This window comes from Patagioenas fasciata, chromosome 8 (genome assembly GCF_037038585.1).
Source record: "Patagioenas fasciata isolate bPatFas1 chromosome 8, bPatFas1.hap1, whole genome shotgun sequence".
Classification (NCBI taxonomy): domain Eukaryota; kingdom Metazoa; phylum Chordata; class Aves; order Columbiformes; family Columbidae; genus Patagioenas; species Patagioenas fasciata.
The window spans coordinates 23,128,417-23,144,928 of NC_092527.1; the positions used below are offsets into that span (position 1 = coordinate 23,128,417).

Below are 16,512 nucleotides of genomic sequence, written 5' to 3' on the forward strand. Positions count from 1 at the left end.
TTGGGAAATTGTCAAAAAGTAATTTTTCTTTGAATGAAAAGCACAAACTCTCCATATGCATTTCACCCTTGACAAAAGCACTGGGTGTGGGTGAGAGCTAAACAAGCTGTGAGCCATCTGATTCTGGAGGGCCATGGGGGAACCTTTCCATTCTACCTCGGTTTTCTCCATGTCCCACTCTGAACGTGGGTCTAGCACACATCCACATTGCTCTGCTTGTAGCAATCAGCTGTATTGTGTTGCTGCTCCCCATTCATATTCAGAATCGCTCTGGCATCTGGGCATTGCTGGTTTGCTCACATATGGAAGTCAGAGGAAATCTTCTTCCCACCTCTCTCTATGAATTTTGTAGAAGCAGAACTGCAGCATCTGAAGTGCTGCTTGGAGGGGATCTGTGACACCGAGCATTCTTAATGCAACCTTCACAGCTTATCATTCACCAAAGTTGGATTTCTCCTCCTTTTCTAAATGTTACTGATGCATGAAGAGATATAAATTCTGTTTAGCTTCAGCTCCTCGAATTCAAAGTGTGTATGTGCCTTGTGGTCTGTTGCATTAGATGTGCTTGTACCTGTAGGCTTCTAGAGATGTGTATGATTGATCCTGTACTGAAGTGGAAAAAACACATTTGACTCACAGAATAGATGGAAACAACCATCACCCTCTGTGGGGACTACATTTAGATAAGTTCTCTTAGCAGCAGGCGACAACCCACTATGCTTTTACTCTTGGGACGTGGTATCTTTTCTTAGAAGCTATTAATAGTATGAAGCACTATCTAGTGCTTACTTTCTCACAGAAATGTTTTATTTATATTCACAACTGTGCAATCCTTACCACATTATTTTCCACCACTACCACTCCCAAATAAATATTCTTATTCTAGTGGTTGCTTGTGGACAAATAAAAGCAGACTGGACAATATAGCTGCTTCACAACAGGTGGCTTTCCTTTCCCATGACCTGTGCTCCCAAAGTATTTAGTAAAAAGAAACCTGTGAATTCACAGACTGAGTCTTGCACTACATCTCACAGCCTCAGTCTCAGCTTGATGGCCACACCAAGAAGCCTCCTCTCTCCTGCCACAGCTAGGACACCTTTTTTTTCTGTCTGTAGTTCTATGGTAAGGCTCTAGGATGCCCTTCAAATTCTTTAGTAACTCAACACTAAGAGCAGCTGGAACTAACTCTAACCTTCCTAGTAGTAAAATGTGAGGACATTTAAGAAACAGTCATACCTGCTGGTCACCTGTTTTAACTTGAGGCATGGCTTGTCAGCAGTTAGGATGGGTGATATTAAAAATGTATTTGTTGGTGAAAGATAACATACTTGGAAATACAGTGTTTTATATATACCCCATGGACAAACATATTGTGCACAATGCAGTATAGTGTAAAGGTAGCCTGGCTAGCAATGACTCAAGCTTGTACTTCGCCTAAAACCCACAGCCAGTGCCTATCTGCTGCCAGTTTCCACACTCATTGCATGGAGCTGCCAGTAGTTTGAACAGCACTGTACCAATGCAGCAAACTGTGCTGGCACTCAAGTGGTTGCCTCTCTGCGGGGGGGCTGCCCGGTATTGCCCTGTGCTGGCACGCTGAGTAATTTCCTCCACATGGTGTTATCTTTGGTGCTACATCTTCGGTAATTCTTGGCCCCACCTGTTGTTGTGCAACTGAAAGAGCTGTGAATCACGAGAGCTGAAGGCTGAATTTCTTACAGGTTATTCAACTTTGGCTTTAGTCAGGCTCCTCCTGTGACTAGCAGTAGATGACCTCAGAATGAAGAAAACTAGCACACAGCCCTCTCCCTTGGAAAGAGTAGTCTCTCCTACCATGCTCATCCCCTTCAAAAAATCCAGCAGATGTTATGAGGAACTTAAAAGAATTTAGCATCTCTTCAGCTTCTTTAAGCAGTGATTATTGTACTTTACTCACATTGGGAAATGAGCCTATATTAGGGCTCATAGTGACAAAGCACCTTCATCTGCTTCCCGATGAAAGAAATGTTTAATCCTGAGAATTTATTTGCCATAGAGTAGGTCTTGGCCAGGAGCTGCAGGCAGAAATGAGTGTTTTGAGGCTGAATGCAGATGGTGAGCAGTTCACCATGTGTGGTCACTGAAAGGGCTTTTCTGGGCACTTTTCTCCAAAGCCAGGGGACAGACCTGAACAGATTTCAGCGTGCACTCTGATTTCATGTTACTGTTACCTTGAAAAGTTATCTTGCAGTTGCAGCTGAATATAGTATTATTTCTTGAGCTGTTTCTCTATTCTACTTTCACCTATAACCACGTTGCCATGGCAAAGCACTCCTGCATGTGTATGTTTTAAAAACATGACCTACAAAGTACTTTGGATTCCTTTGATGTGGTAGGCATCTATTTTCCAGGTGATTTTCTTGTTTCAGATACAATCTGTAAAACAACTGAAGAACATGTTACCAGAAGGCAAATTCATATTTCCACAACAGCATCACTAAAATCCTATGTACACCTGTTGCATGTTACACATGTGAGCACTGTTTAAGCACTTGCCTGTTCCTATGCTCAGGCATCTAGATTACATGTCTTTGGTTTCATGATGTTATCATGCTGCAATATAATTCCTTGTGGTTTTCTTAGTAAGCATAGCAAATGAAATTATTATAGCAGCCTTTGGTTGAAAACAAGAACAGTGCAGATTTTATCCTTCATAGTATAACTTCTCTAAGTTATAACATTATTTATTTATTTATTTGTTCTTGTATTAGCACAAATTTCCACTAGGCTGTCACAATGACCAAACATTTCTGATTTTATCTATCTGTGAATAAATAAAAAAATGTCAGGTTAGATAGGTAGTGGTCTGAACACACACATTCATCCTCTGAAAGTATTAGCCAGAGACCTCTTCAAAATAGCAATTATTCAAAAATTGAAAAACAAGTTACATGTTCCTTACCTTGAGCAGATTAGCAATGTTCTTCCATTTATTTGTAAGGTACTCTGGAAGCAGCTTTTCACTCTAAGAAGAAATATTCTGGCAATCAGCAGAACATGAAAAGAGGGGGTAGGTTGACTGCTGCAAGTTACTGAACAATTTACCTGTACAGATCCATGCTTTTTCTCCCCTTCTTGTTCCCGGGATTTTCATTACCAGAGAACAATCTGAGCTGAACATTTGCAGAAAGACAAGGTTATAGAAGAATTCCATGAAATTGCTGTTTAATGTTATAATGCAATCAACCCTGGAGAAAAAGAATATGTGTAGTAATGCAGGTGCTATTCTGGATGCTGTTTACTTCCAAGGGGTACCCATTAGAAGTATATCCCTTTCTCCTTCCCTTTTAATGGATTCAAATACATCCTAGAACTTAGGGAAAATGAATGGTGTCCAGATAGTCAATTCTGGATGCTGTACCATAGAAAATCTATGGAACTATTTAATATATGCAGTATAAAAGCTCGGACATAGTCTATACACAATGCTATACAGTAGGTTTTACAATAAATACTAGGAAATCCATTATTTTCAGCTACACTAGCACTTCTTATATGTAAACTAGAACAAGGGACATTTTTTGCAGTGATAAAATTCTTTTATATCAAGGCTGGTGACTGTCAAATTGTTCACATGAACCAAGTTACTGTGTTGAATTTTGTGAGTCCTGTGGAATTACGCAAGTAGCCCCTTACATCCACAAGTAAATAATTTATTTCTTAACATGAGTCATGAATTACCTGTTTCAGAAGAGGCCATTAGATCTGCTGTTCAAAGCCATTTTTCTGCTGGGAGCTCTTCATCAGTGATAAGCTGGTTTACAAATTTAACATAAACTAGCAAAGCACAGGAGCAGCAGAAAACTCCCTGAGCCTACTTTTTAAGATCTTCAGAAATCTTGATGTGGGGTGCTGCATAAGGACAAGATGAGCATATAGAGTAGTCTCTTTACATTTGCATCACTTCTAGTAGTTTATAGGGAGAAGCATAGCAACAAAACACCTTTAGGAAGTCATCAAGATTAAACGCACCGCTTGGAGAAAGACAGGAACAGAAAAATTAAAGGAAGAATACTGGCCAGTAACAAGCCCTGCCAGTTCCACAGATGTACTGGGTCATTAAAATCTGTAGAGGCTACTGGCAGCAGGACTGCAAGTCTGCAGGGCCACTGATACGTACATGTCATGCATCTTCAATCACTAGTGGATGAAATTAAATCCAAGGAATTTAAAATGACCCCAAAACTGGTGTTAAGTACAGCTTTTCTTAAGAATAGGTTCATTATTGTAATTATTTTCCATATCTATAAATGCACTGTAGTTATTTGTGTACTGCAGGAAAGGACAGAACTTTACCTATAAATAGTTTAGAAAAGGCAGACAGACTTGAATATAAGAATGTTTTCTCTTCCTGTGTTAGTTTAATGGGATAGATGCCAATGCTTTTATGAATTATGAATGCAGCAGTCTTCTATCCAAATGAAGATGTTGGAAGTCTGCCACTGGAACGAGGTGCTCATATTACATACTGCCAGCACATTTCTGTTTCTTTAATGAAAACTAGATTACTAAATCACTTTTATTTTGAAAAACATTACTCTTGCCTAGAATGATGTTGCATAGCATATTCTCCTTTGGAATAAAAGAGGAGAGAAAACAATTTGAATCACAGTTCTAGCAGGGAAATTCATATCCTGTGCCCCTGATGTAAATAGCTGTTTATATACCACCTACCTTCCTCCTTCTATAAAACATAATTCAGGTTTATGACTGATCAGGCATTTGTTAGCAGTCCTGTACATGTTTTTGCCCCACAATGATTCTCTTTTTAGCTACCTGAAACAATGTAATTCTTTAAAATAACTTAATAACTTAATCACCAACATTTTTAATGGGCCTCTTGCTTAAGAAACCATTGCTCCCTAACAAGGAGCTGAACCTTACACTTAAATACGATTCAATTTCTGTTTTATAAAGAATGCAGTAGCATTTTTATATTTTTTTTATCCCAACAAATGACTCTAAGTCTCAAGAACATTTTTAGAAGAAAGGAAAGTATTAGTCTATGACCTTTTACAAATCTGGAGGTCAAACATGCAACATGAGAAGGGTTCAAAGAATGCCAGCCAGGCTGCAACTGCTTCTGCTGTGCAGGTTACAGAGCAACCAGTGGTGCCATCTGACTGCTCCTTGCCTATCACGAAACTGCAACATTACTAACAACTCCTACGGAAAACACAGTTCATTTAATCATATGTACATATTGCAATATACTAGATATACCTTCACATTTTATGTTCACAAGCAATTGTTATCTTCTTCTGCTAGAATCTAGACTTTTACAAGAGGTTGCAAAATGCTATTTGTCTCAGGTCGTTTTAGTTTAATCAGCAATCCTTTCTGTCATTTCCAAATCTGAACTACATTTCAGATCTCATGTGGTGGTATTGCAAGTTTCACAGCAGCATCTCAGATAAAAGGTATGAGTTTTCCTGAATAACACCTCACCATTGTTTTGTTTGCAATGACCCAGTATGTAGTATGAAGACTGCTAGTTCACGCAAAGGGCTCATTTATAATGTTATCTTCTAGCTTCCAATTTGCATACACATTTTGCATTACCTTGGAGTTAAAAAATCCCAACAACTTAATAAAGGGTAATCAGAAGTGGACAGTACAATAAATACTACTGTAACCCTATTAACTCAGAAAAACATCAAAAAGGGAGAGAACAAAAAGGAAAAAATAAATCTGACATGATGAAAAGGAGTGAAATTAGGTTTAAAAAAAAACTGTGGCAGAAGCTCTATGACATTGTTAAGCGAAGAAACATACTTTTTAAAAAAAGCCTCAAATACACAGACACACTGTGTAATCCGTCTGCTTATATTTTACAAATGGAGTGCCAAATACAGTCAACGTTAGTGTTAGGCAGGCTTTGCACCCATGAAAATTAATGATAACCCTCTCCACAACATTAATGAGAAAAAAATTAGGCCATGTGAGTACCTTATGATTTTTCTTTAAGGCAAAATATTACTGCATTCCATTTCTACTGTGCATTTTTGTGAGCTGACAGTATGCTTGCATGATTAAGCCAGTAAATGTTTTAATTCAAACACTATTACAAACGAGAGAGAAATCAGATAAAACCATAGATTTCTTTATTGCACAAAATAAATTATATAGAAACAATGCAACAAAACAACTCATATTGTAGGCTGCACAACAGATGTTACAACATGAATATATTTATTGCTTTGAGAAAGGAGCAATTCAGTGCTAGTAAGCAGATTAGTTATACTTCTTGCTCATGTAGATTTTTCATAAAATTAATCCAACTGGGCTAGAGGCATCTTGCAGCATACGGGTCAGACCACATAGTCATTTGTTATCAGCTGTTATAAAGGTGCTGTGGACATCATTGACATTAGCATGAAGCACTCAATTTAACATCACTGGTACTGAGCCATACAGGTAGTCACATAATTAGCAAGATCATGACATGTCAGATACATTTATACACAAGATTCTCAAAGGTCAATATACAGAGTTTGCACAAGCTGTTGTTCCAAAATAAATCTTGCTTATCAATCTTGATGGAGCTTCAAAGAGGCACACTTCACTCTCTACCAAGAGACAGGACCACGGAGTTTTGCCAAAAAACCCCCTAGTACTAGCACTTCCCTCCCCTAATTGTAAAATTGCTCACTAGTGCTAACTCAGAGGTGTCTCGTTTCTCCAGGGCCACACTCAGCTTCTAAGGATTTTAGCACACATTAAAAAAAACCAAACCAACAAAGATTCCTTTGGTAGAACTGGGTGAACTTTACAGTGTTTTTCTAAATACTTCAAAACACAACATATTTGGTTCTTTAAAAGATACAAGACTGCAATGCTGGTGTTGCACTCATTGTGCAAATGGATTTAAGTTTTTAAAATGCTGCTTTGTAGACCCTGACATGTTAACCCCAGTGAACTAATACAGAAATTAGCTCTTCACAAAAATTATAAAAATGGACACTATTAAAATAATAAACTACATCAAAACCTGATTACTAACAAATCTTTGTGAAGTTTGCACATTAATGAGATAGTGGCATTACACATGTACATATTCTGAGTGAAATTCTCCCTCAATTTGACAATTATGTAAGTATTTCCTCAGCTAAGTTTATAACACTGAAATCTACTGCTAGTGTACACACTCGATGTTGCAAAACTTATTTACTTATGGGAAGGTTAATATAGTAAGATTAAATTTAAATGATATTAACCACCCGTGAAAGGAAAATCAGTGTGGAAGTGGGAAGTCTGGGTTAATTCCCAGTGACAAAGGTATTTAAACAAAATAGCTCCACTGAGGTCAGGCTGAAGAGCTTAACTCAGCATCAGGCCCACAGAGTAGATGCCTGTAGAATGCCACTGAAATAAGTAAATAGATTTTGGAATGTACAATAATTACAAAGAAATGTGGTTGCCACTCAATTTAATAAAATTATTTGCTTTACTGTTTTTTTTTTTCTCTGAAACTGTGTTAATTCACTATGTTGAATTAAAATACAATTGAGTGAGGTTTCAAATAGCCAAAAAATATTACAAGAAATGGGTTATTCTAAATTTAAAAGTACTGTTTGTACCAATGCTCAGAAACTTGAGTGATGCATGTTCCATGCATGTACTCGCCAGTAGTTTCCTTTGGAGGAAAGCAAATATTAAACTTGACTAATGTGGCAAACTTTTTAATCTGGGAAAGTGTTTTTTAAATACTGTATGTAAAACTTTGTCATCATTTTGCAAAAATATTTATAGGTATAATAAGATACAACTGAATAACCAATTATACCCTAAACCATCACTTAAAATACAAACACTGCAAAAGATTCTTAGTATTTTTTTATAATTATTATGAAGTAGAAATATGGATGAAGCTAATATCAAAGACGAAAAACAGCACCACCAGTCTAACGATTTTCAATCAGCTTTCTGACCAGATAAGAATCGTATTATCATACAGATACAACTGATTACCTTAAGAAATGCATTTAGCCCAGCTGTACTAACTATACAGCTTCACACAGAAAAAACATTCCATAAATCAACAGAAAATGCATTTGAGCACAAAAAATGAAAATATGTAAGTGATTCTCTAAGCAGCATTTTGTTTTTTATTTTTTTTTCCAAAACATTAACATAGATAGATATTGGACTGATTAAATATCTACAAGTGCTTTTCCTTTACAAAAATACATATATTCTTAATAGTAGGATAGACTGTCATTAACAATGACCTGTTCTTTTTTTTCACTTCAATTTGAATGATTTAAAAGCTAAATTTTACAACCACAAAAAGGTTTATTTGTAATATGATGTTATCACTTTTGACAAAAAGCTTTACACATTTTACATTTTAAAACAAATTAGCAACATAACATCACAATATGTTCTATGAGCTCCTAAGTACTGTGAGGGCTGTTATATTAAGAACTGGTAACTACTGGTCAAATGCAAGGAAGCATTAGAACATTATTACTGCTCACCATAGGCTCCTTTCTTTTCATAACTTGGATCACAGCTTTTATAAGGACACTTAGGCCCCCATCCCAAAAAAAAAAAGTACATTGAGAGTAACTCTACATCATCTATTCAGTAGCCTGGAACATCCAACAATTCAGGCTTTGCATTAAATTTAAAACCCACAAAATATTTTCCTTTCAATAGTTAAGTCTGCCATAAGGGAAAAAATGATGCATTGCTTCATGTTTATTCTAAGAAGCTTGTACTTGAGAAAAAAATATGATCAGTAAGGTTTTAGAATGAAATATTTCAGTCAGCTAAATAATTAAATTGTCCTATTACTTTCCAGTTTAGTTAATCACTATCCTGGAAAAGGAAATCAAGATACTTGGATTTCTTTATTCTTTCTATTTTATACTGCACAAATACAATAATCCACTTCTTGCTAATCAATAGTCTCACACCAAGGACAGCAATGCCATTTACTAAAAAAATATCTATAAAAATTTGTAAAACATACTCAATATCTTCTCATTATCCTCCAAGTCTGCCCTCTCCACCCTCCAAAATACCACTGAGCCACAACTAGAAACCCCAGAAGTCACTTGGTAACTATTTTGTGCTTTGGAAGGTTTACAGGACTGACAGCACACTGAAGTTTTCATGAGTTCACAGGCCAGGTATAGCAGACCCATCAGCAATACAAGCCTTTGTGCTTTTCTTCGTGAACATGAGCTGCGACTCAAAGAGCTACTCTAGGTCTGTTAACTGAACCTTTATGCTACTCCTGTTGGTTTTTTTCCTTTTCTGTTTTGCTTTGTAAACTGCTACGTGTGCCTAATGGTTTGGTGACCCAGACAGCTACCACCAGTTAAGTTCTGCTTGACTGATTCCAGGTGTAACTCTTGAGTACTGTACTCCAGAAAAGTGTCAATACCTTAGTCCAAGGCAGTTTCTGGGTGGCTTTACCTTTGGTATTAAACAGGTCCCTTAAAACTATTAGGCAATCAGATTATCCATAAAAATAGTTGTGTTTTTTTTTTTTTTAAATGAACAAACTAAATTAAATATCTGACAACAAAGAGTAATTTTAAAGCAATTAGTATGTGACATTTTCCAGTAAAAAGGGAACAATTTTCTTTTTACCGCATCAGAATCAGGAGACAACAGCAACAATGTCTGCTATACTCAATATAATACAAACCAGAATTTCAGGAGTAGAATACCATCATAACGTATGTGCCTCGCACTTTGATAATAAATATCTTTACTATAACTTCATTTGTAATACAAACCTCAGCGTGTTAACTAGCAGCACAAATGCTTTACTCTTGCTGCTATTTTGTATATTGTATAGCAACCTACTCTCAACTTTTTGCTTTCCACTCATTATCATGAGGAAAAAGGAAAACGCACAGTAATTATTTCTGTTCACCTCATCCTGTCAACTGACACATTATTAAACCTAGTTAGAAAGATTTGCTAAAAATATACGTAAAAGCTACTTCAAAGAAAAGTACGCCTAATGGCTCAGATAAAGATGCAGATAAAGATGCCTCTCTTTGGTTAAAATTAATGTAATTACAAAAACTTCCACTTGTAAACATCTTCAACTCCCAAATGTCTCCTCCATCCTGAGCCCACAGAACTGGGTCTTCCCACCTGTCTGCAGAGCTCCTCCCTTGCACTGCCACACTGCAGAACTGTATGCATCTAAATCACTTACTAGAGAATGAAACAACATCCTTACTCAACTGTAGTAGCAAGCTACCTGAATTCAAAAGATGATTTATGGCACATACCCTTGATGGAAGAATCTGTCAGGAATTCATCAATTAATCAAGTGCCTATTCTGAAATCCGATGTTTTAATCTGACCTACGGACGGTGTAGACACTAGTTTTAAAAAGAAAAAAATACATCAACAGGTAGATCTGCATATGAAGAAATATGTATTACCATTATAAGATCATCTTTTGGAGGACATTCCTGTAAAAGGATGTGTCAGCTGAGGTCTGAAGACCAGACTACCCATATGGGATAAAACTAGTGGTAAATGAGCAGTTGGAAGATTTTCACATTTCCTTTAGGGTGAATCAATGCGCCCGTGTCTTGGAATTCATCCTGGAACATGCCCCAGTAAGCTTCAATCCTTCTTCAAACAAGTGTCTTTAGCTGAACACCTTGTGGAAGTATTACCTTGTTCAAATTGGTTCAAAATGCATAACTCTGAAAACTTTGCTGAACTCTAAGAGAAATGCCTGATAAACTAAACCTATGAACTGATCCCTCATGTGCAATTTCTCCTTTGTAACTCCTCAATGTTCCTACATGTTAGGCATGAAATGGGGTGGGGTATGAAAATGTGCAAAGGATGTGTAATAACCCAGAATTACATGATAGAGGGTGCCTGAACAAACATTTTAACTGAGACAAATAATAAAATAACAACATGAAGTAAAACAAGAGGGGAATATCCTGCAAGATACATGCATGATGAAATCAAATAGATGCCTTCAACCTTTCTAGGTTAAGTGAAGAAACTGGACCAAGCTCTTGATTTAAGCATTTCTGGGTATATGTATTTGCTGTGGGTAGGCATTTAAGTCTTTACTGCCTTTGGTCTTTTCCAGGATTAAAAATGAGTTGGATCAGTCCATGCAATTGATCAGTATTTATGTAGCCCCTCTATAAACAGGGTTCAATCTATTTGAGACTTAAGCCTGACTTTGAACAACTATCTGTTCTCTAGTATTTCTACCACATGTTCTACCTGGCTGAGCTGGATGCTATTCATTTTGGTGCAAGTCCTTCCAAGAATATTTTTTCTGGGGGCTGAATGCCTCTTGGCATCTTCAGTGACATAAAAATGTAAAAAAAATAAAAATGGAATAATACAACTCAATGACTGGTTCAATTATAGGAGTATACTCTGGCCTATTTTATTATTTTAGAAAACAGCAGAAAGGGAAAAATTGTTTCCTTCTCTCACAAAGTCATCTCTAACAGTTATACATGGGGAGATAAGATGGAACTCTGGACCATCACTTTGTCTGCAGTGGAGAACAAGAGCCTAACTTGTATCTAAAGGTAGTGCGATTAATCTCTTTTCTCTTACAGATAAACTAGAACGGTTTTCAATAACTGCAGAAGAGAAAATTCAAGTCAAATTGCTGGAGCCTAAGGAGAAAAAAGACCAAGCTTCAGAATTCAAGGGTTTCCTCATGCAGAAAATGAAATAATTTCAACATAAAATTAATTATTTTCATACTGAGATAGGTCTTTTCAATTTGAAATTATCTAACAACACATTTCATTTTTGGCTTGTTTCCTATGAAAGCAAGCTTCTCAATACAGCATGTTTATGAAAAAGCCCTGCTGAAAATACTAGGACCATAGATAAAATACAGAAGCAAATATTACCCTGCCAAATGCTAATAATGGGCTTAAAAGATATTCTGTATTAATAATCAGGCACTTTGCTTTATATAACATTTTAAGTAAAGTCAAAATAATACTTTTTAGAATTTTTTTTTGCATAATAACTGCAGGCTGGCTGAGTATGCACAATATACCCAAATTCCAGAAGCTTTCATGTGAACAGTACCTACTATAGTGATGAGTCATTTAGATTATTGTAATAATCTAATTTTGTATTTCATCCAAATAAAAAAATATGTTTATGTGACTAGGCCCTTAGCTACAAGCAGCATAGTAATGCATGATGGAAGATACACTTCTTGATTAATCATCTAATTCCATATTGTTTAGAGCTATTATAGGATCTCGCTTGTAAGTTCTGGCTTACAGTTTGTTACTAGACAAATGCAGCATACAGCTATACTCAGCAAAAAGTTGCCTATGCTTTTCATTAATGAGTTACACTACAGTTAAAAGCAGATACAAGTTTTTCACTTTCATGGAAAAAAAAAAAGCACCAAATGTGCTAAATAAGAAACAACAAGATTAGGTAGTATTGTGGAATTTTTTAGGTCTTATTCCCCTGCAGCTAGGTACTGCCAATATGGGAAAGCCACAGAAACACGGTGGCAGCAACCCTTCTTTTTTATGCCTGTTCTTTACAACCATGCAGTGGTAACACTTTGTCATGGAAAGGCTCAGAAAGACTGTATACAGTAACCTGCTCTAGGATGGCATATGGCGCAGTTTTAGTGGAATGCTTAGGTACTCATTACACTTTATCCCATCTTTGGCACACAGGAATCAGTACATGCATTCTGATATTCCTATGCTGTTCAGATATTCTTAATTGGCACAAATGAATTAAATATGCATATCTGTAGACACATGGCACACACATATCATACAGAAGATAAATTTCCTGTGAAAAAGGCAATGCGTGTGTTATACAAGCTGCCCAGTTAAGATATGTATTTCACTGGCATTCTCTGCTACAAGAACTATTAATCTATAACAGCACTCTGGCACCGTGCCATCAAATCAGAAATGCATGAAGTGTAGGTGGTAGATCATACGCATTTAATGCCATGATTCTCCTCTGGGAACATTACATCATATCTGTCAGTATCTCCCATGCTTAAAATGAAGATTTGCCTTCTGTAATCTAGCTTCAAGTTGCATCAAGAAAATACCATGAATTAAACCAATGTCCAACTTTGATCTAGAGAATTCATGGTTCTCTGAATTGTGAATACAAGAAGTCATTAAACAGTCAAATCTTCTATTAGTTGTCACTCAGAAGCAAATACAAAGCACTCCTGTTTCAGGGGTCCTGTCAGATGGATGCAAACCTCTGTGTAAAGTAACTGAAAATGGATTTAAAATAATGTATTCTTCTCTTTTTAAAAAAAAGTTCAAACTTGTCAAAATGGCAAGTGCAATTGTTGAGAAAAAAATTGTCCCCTGAACCAAGAAGAAATTATGCTTAAGAGTACTACCATTAGTTTTGTGATAAACTTAAACAGGCATTTTATCTCAAGTGAATCTACACTGAAAATTCTGGTATAAAAACATGTGAAATATATAAAAACTGTAAGGTGTCATTTGTATGTGCATCTAAGTATTTACAATTCATATCCTATTTCTACCATACAAAACAACTGCATATACTAAAGAGAACAATAATTGGCAATTAGAATGCATGCTCTGCTCTTCCAAGCTGCTCCTTGAGGAGGACTTGTATTAATCTATATATACAAAGAAACTATTTTTCACTAGAGTCTCTGCAGAGAAGAGCCCTCCTTACTTGGAGTGTCTTCTTGTTTCTGTCAAGTAGCACATCACGGACTGGGTGGGCAAAAGGACAAGCGCTTCCTGCAGCCAGCACGTGCACCCCTTCCCATCTACCGCACGGGCAAACCAGCACCTGTACCAGTCAGCACACTGTGCCTAAAGAAAGGAGCAGCAGGTTCCTGAATGCTTTGCTTCCCCAGGTTCACTGGCATCTGCACAATATGTGCAACCTTGACCTGCAATAGCAGGTTTCCTTAACAGACTGCTACTGACAGCACCTTTATTTCTGTACGTCATATGGGCTTTGGAGTGCAATTGTAGAACTCAACCCAACTATATTAGATTCCTCAAGTCATCAATGTTGGAACTCCTACTAACATTAAAGGGGCCAGATTTAATCCACAACATGCTTATTTCTCCTACAGAAACATACTAATGTACGTGAACAAAAATTTACAAAGGAGTCTTGCAATCTGTCTTTCATACTTGATCCCAAGATAGAATTTTTACTTTGTCTTATCTAAGTATGTTTAATTCACTCTATAGGTAGCTTCTGAAAAGTTGATTTGGTTCCTTTTTGCTGTATGCAGAAGGCGTAAGAAAGTAAATAGTTGTCTACAATACTAGGCATGTATTAAGTAGAAATTACATAAAGGTACTGAACTATAACTATCCTCACAAAAACTGAAATGAAAAACTCAACTGACTTTGAAGCAAAGACAACGGAAGACTACAGAAAACATATGCATTACTACGCTCCCTGCAACATTACCAGAAACCTCAATAAACATTCTATACTAGAACCATTACACCTGCAATACCTAAGGCAACAATTACTTTTTATCTAGCACTACCAGGTCTTAGGAAAAAGGACCTGAACAATTATTTTGGTCAGACTGCTTATCTTCAGTATTGCATTAATTTTATGGAAATAATTTTATTATGTGACTTTAACTAATGAAAATTTCTATAATGGATTCTAAACTCCAGATAGGCACAAGAGATATATAATCTAATTAAAGGTATATATTGTTTTTGTCTTAGCATATTTTACACCTCCAATCAATCTTAAAAGGAAATACTTTTGGGGCATTTTTTAATTGAAAGGCAACAATTATGTAAAATTTTGCCTTGGTTGTAAACTTACAGTGAAATTTATTCGTTCCATTTACATTATTTTAAACTTAATTATTATGAAGACTTTATTAGAAGAAATGTAATCTGACCAGACGCTGTTTTCCAACAATAGCTAGTACCCCAAATTCCAATCTTCAGGGAATACATAGAAAAGTGCAATCACAAAGGCTGCGATGCTTGTAAGCAATATTAGCAGAATCTATTTAGAAGATTTAAAATTGCTGCTTTGAATGACCATATTCTACATCTCTTGTTAAGGGTAAGTAATCTGCATTCACTGCAAAAGGACTGTTGCACACTCATGAGTGAGCTATACCTGGACCCAGGAGAAGCTTATCAGAAAAAGGTAGTGGCCCAATGACCACTTTTCTAAATATATTTTCTATACAAAATATTTTCAAGGTATAATCCTAGTTATTTGTACAGTACTCTATGATTTAAACAACAATATTCGGTAAAATAGTGTGTGAATCTGCAACACCACATGGAATGAGCACTCTGCCATTTTGCTAGTGTAATCAATATTAGGACCAGAAAAATCTTCTAACACGCAAGCAAAAATATTCCATAGTTTTTGAATTTTGACTGTACACTTCATGATTTTGGCTATGATTTGCAGTACACTCGTAAGATACACAAATATCTTATGCACATTTCAGTAGCAGAATGGCACTTGGCTTGCTCTAATAGAAACAACAGAGATGCAACCGACAGTTTTAAGAAAGACAATGTCCTTATTTGCATGCTGAAAATCTGGTTGTGTCCCCCTAATCCAGGCACATCCATTCATTGTGCAATCTGTCGATGGGTAAACAAATAGTGCAGGATTCATCTCAGTGGGATCTGGCCCTTTGGTCTAACCGAAGTCAATTCTAGGTCGATACTGAAGTACCATAGGGTAAGACTAAAAACAAAAGCAAGAGAAAAACAACAACAAAAACAGACAAGAAAACACGAAGATGTCATTCATAAAATTTACAAAGAAAATGCAATTACAAATTTCCTTAAGAACAGGCAGAGCTTATGCCTAAGACATACGTATATGCCAATCAGTTCTATTTACATGAATCCATTTCAACAGTTAAATCCATACCTTTACTCCAAATCTATATTTAATCTCCAAGTCAGTTATTTGTAGTTATTCATCATTAATATAAAATCCCTGTATCTGCTTTTATGTATTTCATTATTTATATGATTTATGACATATATACTTCGTGCGCTCAAACAATTCCTCTTATTTCTGTGTTGCTGTGTTTGAGGAAAAACAATCTTGAAATTTTATACTTTCTAAAAGAAAGTCCATTTACGGATTATGTACTTTGTTTTACTCTTCTATGTAGGGAGGCTCCATAGCTATACTACTAGTAAGCACTAGTTAATGGGAGCCAGGCTACTCTGGTATTAAAAAGAAGGAAAAAAAAAGAAAAAGAGATTAAATTGCTGTCAGCCGATTTTCAGAGAGATGAGGGCTAACTTCTCCCCCAAATCCAAACTCCTCAACTTCAGATCTAGTGATACATTTTTATTAGTTCTTACTAGAAAAAAAAATGGCAAATCAACTGCTTCGATCCCTGAATTGGACAAAATTCTTGTGGAACAGGGGGCAAGAGTGAGTGGGTTTCCAGAAAGTGCCATGAACACCTGGGCATTTGTTACTGTAAGT

General features: G+C 36.3%; 1 protein-coding gene across 5 annotated transcripts in view; it reads right to left on the reverse strand.

Moving 5' to 3' along the window:
* Positions 1-6,121: 6,121 nt before the first annotated feature.
* PCGF5 (polycomb group ring finger 5) overlaps positions 6,122-16,512 on the reverse strand; it is a 71,289-nt gene continuing 60,898 nt past the window's right edge. For all 5 annotated transcript variants that reach the window (XM_065843217.2, XM_065843219.2, XM_065843215.2 and 2 more), the window contains one exon: positions 6,122-15,750. In XM_065843217.2, coding sequence (XP_065699289.1) covers positions 15,703-15,750 — 48 coding nt within the window. In that variant the 3' untranslated portion in view covers positions 6,122-15,702. The remainder of the gene's footprint in view (positions 15,751-16,512) is intronic.